The 9794-nt window shown below is 34.3% G+C and overlaps 1 protein-coding gene across 1 annotated transcript; it reads left to right on the top strand.

The window, feature by feature from the left end:
* Positions 1-377: 377 nt before the first annotated feature.
* On the top strand, positions 378-4464 carry LOC142631163 (2-alkenal reductase (NADP(+)-dependent)-like). Its single transcript, XM_075805260.1, has 5 exons — positions 378-744; positions 1019-1193; positions 1694-1860; positions 2766-2848; positions 3896-4464. The coding sequence occupies exons 1-5, from the start codon at positions 475-477 to the stop codon at positions 4272-4274; spliced, it is 1074 nt and encodes a 357-aa protein (XP_075661375.1). The 5' UTR covers positions 378-474; the 3' UTR covers positions 4275-4464.
* The last annotated feature ends 5330 nt before the right edge of the window (positions 4465-9794 follow it).

Genomic DNA, 9794 nt, shown 5'->3' with positions numbered 1-9794 from the left:
ACTATTCAGCTATGAACAGTGCACAAATGCACTGTTCATGGGTCCCACAAATTTCAATTTTCAGCCACTTTTTCATTAAAAATAGGTCCCACAGTACTATTCACACATTTAAAAATTATTTTGCTACAGTGTTTTCAGTTTTCAGTTTTCAGTTTCAGCAAAATAAGTTCTATCCAAACGGACTCAAAGAAATATGATTGGTCAACTAAATACAATGAAATTTTCTGCTTCAAAAAGTATAGCGCCAACCATCATCAATGACGTTTTTCGTATATATATATATATATATTTTTCTTTCAAACCACCAATGAGGCAATTACTTATGTGACACAATAACATGAACATTTAGTTTTAATTAAAAGAACACACTTATACAGAATAAGACATTAAGAATATGTGTACTACAAATAGGACCTCTGTTCACAAATTTCAGTCTTTCACCACCACTACACAACCATTTCAGAGGAAAAAAATATGGAAACACAAACACATAGAGATATAGAGGCAATGGCTGCTAGTGTTGGAAAGGAAGTGAGCAACAAGCAGCTGATATTGAGGGACTATGTCACCGGTTCTGCCAAAGAATCAGACATGTACGTGAAAACTAGTACTATCAAATTGGAGATCCCAAATGGATCAAAAGCAGTTCTGTTGAAGAACCTATACTTATCATGCGATCCCGTTATGCGGATTCGCATGAATAGAGCTGAAGATTCGGTCTTCGCTTCCTATACCCCTGGCTCGGTAAGTCTCTATTTTCATGTACACAAATACAGTAATACACAACAATTTTTACAACAGTTAAATTAGTAAATTTTTATTCGTTCTTACTTGGGCCTATCGCAATTTGACTCATCAACAATTGTGAATTATTTTTTGTGAAATGTTTTGTGACTCTCTAGATTATATATATTTTGATAATTTTGTATTAGGATGTAGATATGACTATTAATGCAAATTGATTAGTTATAAGTTTTGAGTTTTGAGCTAGTGATTGTGAATTGGTGCAAAAATGCAGGCATTATCTGGGTATGGAGTGGCTAAGGTTTTGGATTCCAGGCATCCAGACTACAAAGAAGGTGACTTTGTTTGGGGACCAGCTGTATGGGAAGAGTACAGCCTAGTTGAGGAACCTAACCTTACCAAAATTCACCATACAGACGTACCACTTTCCTATTACACTGGAATTCTTGGTCAGTTATTTGGTTTGGTGGTCATTAATTTTGCCTCTCACTATATATATATATTTAACTTATCCAATCAACTATGGCTATAAAATCTTCCACAATATTTCAAAATTTGGTGAGATGACAAATTGATATTTTGGCAACTTTTATAATTGAGTTTGCTTCTTTTTCTTTAGCGAGTGGTTTTCACTTTTCAAATTATCATATGTGCTTGTACTTTTACTGTCACTTGTGCTCATCACAAGGATACTTTTTTGAATTAAAGATCTAATGATCAAGATTTAGATTAAATATTATAAATATAAGATATATCTGAACCATATATACACCCTTAAATAGAAGAAATAAAATCTTATCCGTATTTTTTTTTCTTTTTCTTTGATCTGAAGATAATATAATTTTTTTTTCATATAATATAAAAACGATTGACAAATTAGATTCATGCTGATCTTTTTTCTTCTTTTTTTTTTGGTTCCCCTCCATATTTTGAATGTGTTCATATATAGGTTTTCCTGGTATAACAGCATATGCTGGTTTCTACGAAATTTGTTCTCCTAAGAAAGGGGAATATGTCTTCGTTTCATCTGCTTCCGGCGCAGTTGGTCAGCTCGTTGGACAATTCGCAAAGCTGACGGGTTGCTATGTGGTTGGAAGTGCAGGAAGTCAAGAAAAGGTCTACTAACTCTTTTTATTATTATTTATTATTATTAAAAAAGATCTGGTAACTTATTATATTGTATAGATAACATATAATAAACTATGCAATCTCATGTTCAATTATATATTTTTTTCTATATTTCTTTTGTATTTTTAGAAATTAAATATCTCATCATTTTTGTTTTTATTTTTAATAACAATATTGGCATATATTATTTTAGTGATTAATTAATTTTAAAATCCTAATTCCTCAAAAAAAAAAAAAAAAAAAGTAATATCAGGATAATTCCTTTAGTTATATAATTTCTAGGGAATCTTTTTGTTGCGTAGCTTCCCGGAAATTAGTACTGATCGATTGCTTTCCCTTTGACCACTGTATGCTTTTAAATTGTTCATGGCATATACATGTGTAATAAATAACAAGTGATGTCAAGGTATTAGAATTTTATTATAAGAACATTATAAATTGATATATTAGTTTACAAATTCAAAGCAAACTATAATTGAAAATTGACGTGACAGTGACAATTTAACCACTAATGTATCACCTTTTTAATTTGTCTTTTTTCTTTTTTAATAATTGTTTTTTGAAACCATTTACACTAGTCATCAAGTATTGAAACTTGTAATACTTTTATTATTTTTCATTTATATATTGAACTAACATTATGAGAATTTAGAAATTTTTGAATTTTTGACTATCTATCGACTTTGTGTAGTCACCATCTAATTTTTCATATCTAAGTCTCTCTTTGAGAGCTAGTGGCATGAAATACGTTGCATGTCTCTACTGATGTTCTGGAAATAGTGTACATATGAAATTATTACTTTCTTGTTTTTTGTTTCTTGATAAAGGAGAGATGGTGCTAATTGCATATATAACCTCTGTTAAATGAATACTTATTTATTGTCTTCAATTAGGTTGATTTATTGAAGAACAAGTTTGGGTTCGATGAGGCTTTCAATTATAAAGAGGAGCATGATTTGAATGCTGCTTTGAAAAGGTCAGTATTTGCTACTGTGTGTCACACATATGTGGTAGTGGTACCAATCTAAAATGTCACCATAAGCTTTTAAAGCTCACTTTTTTCTATATGATATATGATGATGCCTAAGAGATCACCAGTAAGCTGCTAGTACTCCACCGATTTGAAGCAACACCTGCGAAGAAAAAAGTAGGTGGTCGACAGAGAGCACCGGTGTGGTGCCGGCCAAAGACCCTTCGACGATCAAGTTAGAATCTTTAAACAACCCTAGAATGCCAGAGTTGAGGTAATTGTGCGTACCTTTGGGTCATGGGGGTCTTGGGGTATATATAGTGGTGTGTGGCCGAAATAGGCGCCTTGGTGAAGAAGTACTTTCCCTTTTAAAAAGAGTAATTCACGGATCTTTGCCTATTGTGTTGAGCCCTTTCCTTATAGGAATCTTCTTAACTAAGTCGAACGCGTAGCGCAAGAACTTTCCTTATATTCACATAGGCAGAGGTCAAGATAGGCTAAAAATGAAAGTTGGATTATACCTTCAGCCTTCACCTGCCAAGGTCGTCAGCCAACGTGTAACTCCTATACTGTCGTCAGCTTACGTACGCCAACGTGGTCCGTCAGCCAAGGACATCAGCCAAAGACCTTACAGCCAAGGTCGTCACCCCTGACTCGTCCACGTGATCCGTCAGCTTAACGTTGCTGCGTGAGGGGCATGGCTATGAATGCTAAAGAGGTGTCAATGATAGCAGTTGACGGATAGCGTATTGTCGTCAGTTTCCTAACGCGCATTTAGTATGTAACGAGTGAACTTCCGTCAGCTTCTTAATGTTCCGTTACCTTGTAATAACATCACTATCAATATATATATATATATATATATATATATATTCTAATTTTTCTCTTTAATGTTACAAAATAGGGTTAAACTATATAAAATCGTAGCTGTTTGGTATAAAGTGATCCAATAGTACTAAAAAAATTAAGTTATTTTTCACAAAATATATAATCTAACCTTTTTATTTATTAATACAATACACATTACTATTGGTTTTTATTATGGCATGGCAGGTATTTCCCGAACGGTATTGACATTTACTTTGAGAACGTTGGAGGGAAAATGCTTGATGCAGTTCTTCTAAACATGAGAGACCACGGGCGCATATCTGGATGTGGAATGACCTCAACCTACAATCTTGATGAGCCTGAAGGGATTAAAAATTTGTTGTTTATCATATACAAGCGAATTCGTATGGAAGGATTTGCAGCTATTGAATACTATCACCTCTATCCCAAGTTCTTAGACCACATATTGCCATACATTAGAGAATCAAAGATAGTTTATGTGGAAGACTTAGCTGAAGGCCTTGAGAATGGGGCAGCAGCTCTCCTAGGACTCTTTAGTGGCCGCAATGTTGGAAAACAAGTACTCGTAGTCGCTCGTGAATAAGACCACGTTTGGTACAATAAATAAATTGAAAAAAAATTCTACACCTTAGTACTTTTTTTTTTTTTTTTTTGAGAAAGAAAATTCTACACTTGTATTTGACAATCGGTTCATTTTGTATTCCAATTTCATATGTATACATTTAGAGAAGATTAATAAATGAAATGTTATTTTTAAGGATTTTTTTTAATAATTATTATATGCAAAGAGGGGTTTGTATTTATTGAGATATATTAATTCTTAATATTATTCTACATATATTAAGGAATAGTTATTGTTATTCTCTTGGAGAGATATAACTATTAATTGGTTTAATAGCATTCACACTAGCCCCAAGGGAGTTTTTTGACTGAAATGATAGAAGTACATTGATCAAAAGAAAATACAACAGAAAGCCTGGCCCAGGAGTTTTACAGTATTGAAATCGGCCCAAAGAACAATGGACCTATTACTCGTAAACAGATATTTCATATGTGGGGGAGGGACTTGGCAAGTCTCTGATATTCTTCGAGCAAGGAGTTTGCCTGCTTAAAAATCTCACTTGGGTGGGTTTGAAAATGCTTAAACTGGAAAAGATTACAAGCATTCCACAAAGACCACGACGTTATAGCCCACAGCTCGAGTTCCTTTCTATCAAGCCTCTGTATCATATGACGTGCAAGCATGAAGAAATTCTCGGCCACAGAACTGCTCTTTTGCAACTTGCCCCAAACCAAAGCCCAGACGTTACTGGCAAATAGGCACTCCCACAGAATAGACGGTTGTTTCATCCTTTTGGCCGCAAAAGAAGCACTTAGGGTCAATTTGCACATTCCGCCGAGCAAGGTTGGGGTGTCTGGATTATATATCCTAAAGTTTTAGAATTTGAAATTACCTCAGGGGTATTTGGATCTACACCATGATGTTTTAGAATTTGAATTTTCTTCCCTAAAATTTGAGAGTGTTTAGATTTTACACTCTTTGAATTTTATACCTTGATGTTTCAGAATTTGAATTTTACTTCTTTGAGTTTGAGAATATTTGGATGTTACACTTTTAAATTCTAAAACTTTAGGGTGTAAAATCTAAACATCCCAAATTTTAGAGTTTAAAATCTAAACACACCTAAAACTTAGGGAGGTAAAATCCAAATTTCGAAATGTTATGATGTAAATCCAAACACCCTTAAACTCCATATAGTAAATTTCAAATTCTGAAACTTTAATGTGTAAAAATTAAAATTCAAACATCCCATGTGCACATTACACATCCCATGGGTTGATGTGCACATTACACCGATTTAATTATTGTTTACCCGGCCCTATGTGTTCATCCACCCCTCACCCTAGTCAACAGACAAGCCAGTCAAGCCTCAAGAAAATTTCCCCAATCACAAGAGCTAGTTGCCAATCAGAAAATTTCACAATCACAAATAACAATACACATTACAAAAAAGACAATTAATAATTTAATATCTCACCAACACAAACACACACCCCAACACCAACAACAACATCCACCCACACCAACGGATAAGATATTAAGACAAAGCCAAATTCAAAAAGTCAAAAAACAGCCAAATATTAATAAAGATAAAGTTAAAGCTTCAGTAGTTCAGCGGCCCAATCACAGAATCAGATAAACACAAAGTATTAAAATTAGACTTAAAGAACAAAGAGAGAGAAACTCATAATTTTCATTTCAGTGATTCAGATAGAGAGAGAGACTGAGAGAGTCAGGGAGAAACAGAGAGAGAAGTTAGTTAATTAAAATGAAATACCTTGAGGGAGGGAGCACCGGAGTAGCCGAGCAAGGATGCCGGAGGCCTGAAGGCTGAGGCCGCTAAGGTAGTGACGAGGCAACAAGCAATCTCCGATGAGGGCAGTGGCGAGCGACGAGCAACGACGACGGGTGGGCGAGCCAAGCGACAACAACAATCTGGACTGGACTGATGTCCGACGACGAGTGAGCTGCGAGCGACGTGACTGATCCGATCTCCGTGACTCCGTTTGTTGGCAGTTGGCTTGAGCTTGAGGCGTTGCATGCTTTGTCTTTACTCTTTAGGTTTGCTTTAGGCCTTTATGGATTTCTGATTTAGAAGTAATTTTTTGATTGATTTGCTCTGCAGCTCCATATTGGGTCTTGGTTGTTTTTCTTTTTTTTTGAGAATCTGTGGGTTTGCTACCTATAATCTGTTGGGCTTGCTTGCCGAGTAGCCATGAGCTTGGCTTTGTTACATTTTTTTTTTTTTTTAGATTTTAGTTCAAAAATTTTTTTTTTGGGCTTTTTTTTTTTTTTTTTTTTGCTTGAAAGTAGAACAAATAAGTTTTTTTTTTTTTTTTTTTTTAAATTTGAGGGTGTTCCTAATTTTGTGATTGTGGGTGTTCCTAATACAGAGCAAATATAAAAAATTTTGTAATTTTTTTTGTTCAAGTGTTTTTTAGGTTAGAGTGTTCCTTGGAACACCCTGAGTTGCATGTGGCGTTGCCACTGAGTTCTTCGGTTTCCTCTTTGATAACACGTCTCTATGTTATCTTGTGTTTGCATCCTTCTTCCCTACTCTTCAAGCTTATCTTTTATTGTTGATATTGGATGAATATGGCTTAGGGTAGTTTTATCGATTGTTTGCACTCATTTACTCTTATTCGGCACCTAGTTTAAGTTAGAGTAGAAGAAATCGAGTCGTAATTTTTATTGGAGGTCTGAACAAACTCTTATGTTTTCACACAAATTTTGAGCCTTTACTTATCATTTGCCAAGCAAAGGAGAGCAAAACAACAGGGCATAAGCCAAAGATTTGTGATGTCATGAGCAATATCCTCCCAGTTGTTTTAGCATTGAGTCAAAAAAATTAATGGTAATACTGCTTGGTTATAGGCCATTAGCCATATGATCTAATGTCATTCTTCTCCGTTCAATCTATGAGGTTAAATCTAGGGTCGAATTCTTCAACTTACATTTAGAGTGGGAAAATGGAAAATATGGATGCAAGTGCAAACAATGTTTTGAATAATGCTAGGGATACAAACTTGAAAGTTCACTTGGTGTGTAAACCACTAGTGAATGTTTAGACCCCTAATTACAAAAACACCAAAGCAAGCTTATATTTAAACAATTGATGTGCGGAATGATAAATATAAGCAATACCCAAATTGGCAAAACACTCTAAACCATAATTAATCACAAATACAACAGCAATTAAAAGGAAATGAGTAGGGAAGAGAGAAGCAAACACAAAGATAACACCGGCACATGTTATCGAAGAGGAAACCGAAGAACTCGGCAAAAAACCTTTCTGCCACCCTCCAAGAGGTAAAATGATCCACTAAAAAATTAGTTGGGATACATGAATAACAATAGACCTTCCAAGCCTAATCTACCTGATGCACCTAAGCCCTCCAAGCTTCTTGCTCTAACAAGGTTAAGTCTAACTGTGTCTTCTCTAGCTTTCCGGATCCTGCAATAAGCTCCATATTGCATCTGTCATCCTTGGCATCTTCCAATGCTTCCCAAGCTCCAAAAGCACTCTCAACACTCTAAAAGGGTGTGGGTTGTGTTTAGGTACAAATCTCGTCTCAATGGGTATAACAATGAGAAAGGGAAGGAGAAGAGACTACAAAGATTTCTCTCTAAGAATGAGTAGCTCTCTCTAATAAGGTGGGTGTGTTGTAGAAACACCTGTTACGGTTTTTCTCTCAATAAGCTCCTTACCATTTCTGTGGGTAATGAGGGTATATATAGTATGAGTGATGGGAATACGAAAAGTCACAATTTTTAGTAAAACAGGGGAACTTCGCCGGTCACTCACAACGGGTGCAAGTCGCAAATCCAAGTTGCGAGTTAACCTCCTAGACAGGCTGTGCTAAGCTGGACACCTGACCTGACTATTCACCCACCTGCATGTGCTTCTCATGTGACCTTCAGCTATCTTGATCAAATCTTCACCACTTAATACTAAACCCATTACAAATAAATCCCACAAAAATACAAGGAAATAAATTTACGCAATTACAACACTTTTTGTCATGGAATAAGTCAACACTAATGTTATAAGAAAAATCATAACTTAACATTTTAGAAAAAAATTTACAAACTGTTGATGTGGTGAATGATTATTGGTAAATGAAAAAGTGATATTAATGGTGGGTATAGATGAAAACCAATAAGAGATTGACCACATCAGCATTTTGTAAAAATGTTGTAAAATAATGTGTGCCTGTAGTATTACTCAAATGTTTTTATTTATTTATATACATAATTAAATTCAAAGTAACTAGACATAACTGATGAAATATCAAATTACTTGGGATCCCGTTTAAAATCAAACTTCCATAATATGGCGGTTCATGTGTAACACTAGGATTAATTTGTGCATTTGGCATTTTGATCACACTTAATCACTGACATTTTTTAAAATTATGCATTTGAATATTTGAAATTCATTTATAGTTGTACTAAAAATTAATGGTAATACTGCTTGGTCATAGACATTCTTCTTCGTTCTATCTGTGAGGTTAAATGCAGGGTTGAATTCCTTTAACTTAAGTTTAGAGGGGGAAAATAAAGATATTTTTGGACCTCATAACACTTTATTTGGGGTTTCATACCTATGTCAGACACATAACATGTTTGGGATTGCACACATGTCTAGATTTCTAGTCGTTTCCTTTTTTATTTTTTGTTTTTGAAAAATTGTGGAAAACAGCTGATACATTTTATTTGGATTTTATTTTTGGTTTATATTTTAATTTCTAAACATTATTTATTGGTCATGAATTCACTTTATTATCCATTATTGCTATTAAATTGATATATTTTTAACATTATATGAAATAAAATGTTTAACAATCTTTAAAAATATAACTAAAAAAATGTTTAATAATTAATTAATATGCATATCCCCGCCATGTCCTAATTTTTCAGAAATTGTTATGTCATCATACCTGTAGCCGTGTCCGTATTTATGCTTCGTAGGTCTTGACCAAGGAACTCGAGCACCAAATTCTTTTCTCTTCCTTGCATCTGAACCACCGATACCATCAAAGCCCGCCTTTTTTGTAGTGTGGACGACAACCAACACAATGTGTTCTTACCATTCGTCAAGCAGTGGGGAGCCAAACAATAGGGCTTTTCTTTTAGCACTGAATCAAAAATTTTGAAATAGAAAAGGGCTCTTGTAACTCCATCTGTTTTACTTTCAAGGGTGAAATGAAAGAGAACAATGTTTTTCCTTTTTGGCGTCTTCGCAATAACACCTTTAACTTGAGATAATTAGAAACCACAGAAATTTTCTAGTTTAATTTACAAGTTTATCTTAAAGGTATATATATATATATATATATATAAGGAAATTAAACTAGCTTATTGTTTTTTTTTTAAAGAAAGAAAAAGATAATAGAAAGATAAAGATGATTGGTTCAAAGTCTTGGTGAGACTAAAAAGGAAAGAAAGACAAAAGAAAGGCACGCATGATTAAAAGAAATTTAATTTGATTTGTGGGCTCCCATTCTTGACTCGGAGAAATTACAAACCTAATTTAGTTTT

This window comes from Castanea sativa, chromosome 4, assembly GCF_040712315.1.
Source record: "Castanea sativa cultivar Marrone di Chiusa Pesio chromosome 4, ASM4071231v1".
In the NCBI taxonomy this organism is placed as follows: Eukaryota; Viridiplantae; Streptophyta; class Magnoliopsida; order Fagales; family Fagaceae; genus Castanea; species Castanea sativa.
The sequence above is the reverse complement of the archived record's forward strand: the minus strand, read 5'-3'. Positions and strand labels throughout refer to the sequence as shown.

What these genes read in the sequence shown, in the direction of transcription:
- LOC142631163 (XM_075805260.1), top strand. Translation starts at nt 475, where the DNA reads ATGGAAACACAAACACATAGAGATATAGAGGCAATGGCTGCTAGTGTT. An exon ending in CTATTACACTGGAATTCTTG is followed by an intron (nt 1,194 to 1,693) that starts GTCAGTTATTTG and finishes GTTCATATATAG; the next exon opens with GTTTTCCTGGTATAACAGCA. An exon ending in TTGAATGCTGCTTTGAAAAG is followed by an intron (nt 2,849 to 3,895) that starts GTCAGTATTTGC and finishes ATGGCATGGCAG; the next exon opens with GTATTTCCCGAACGGTATTG.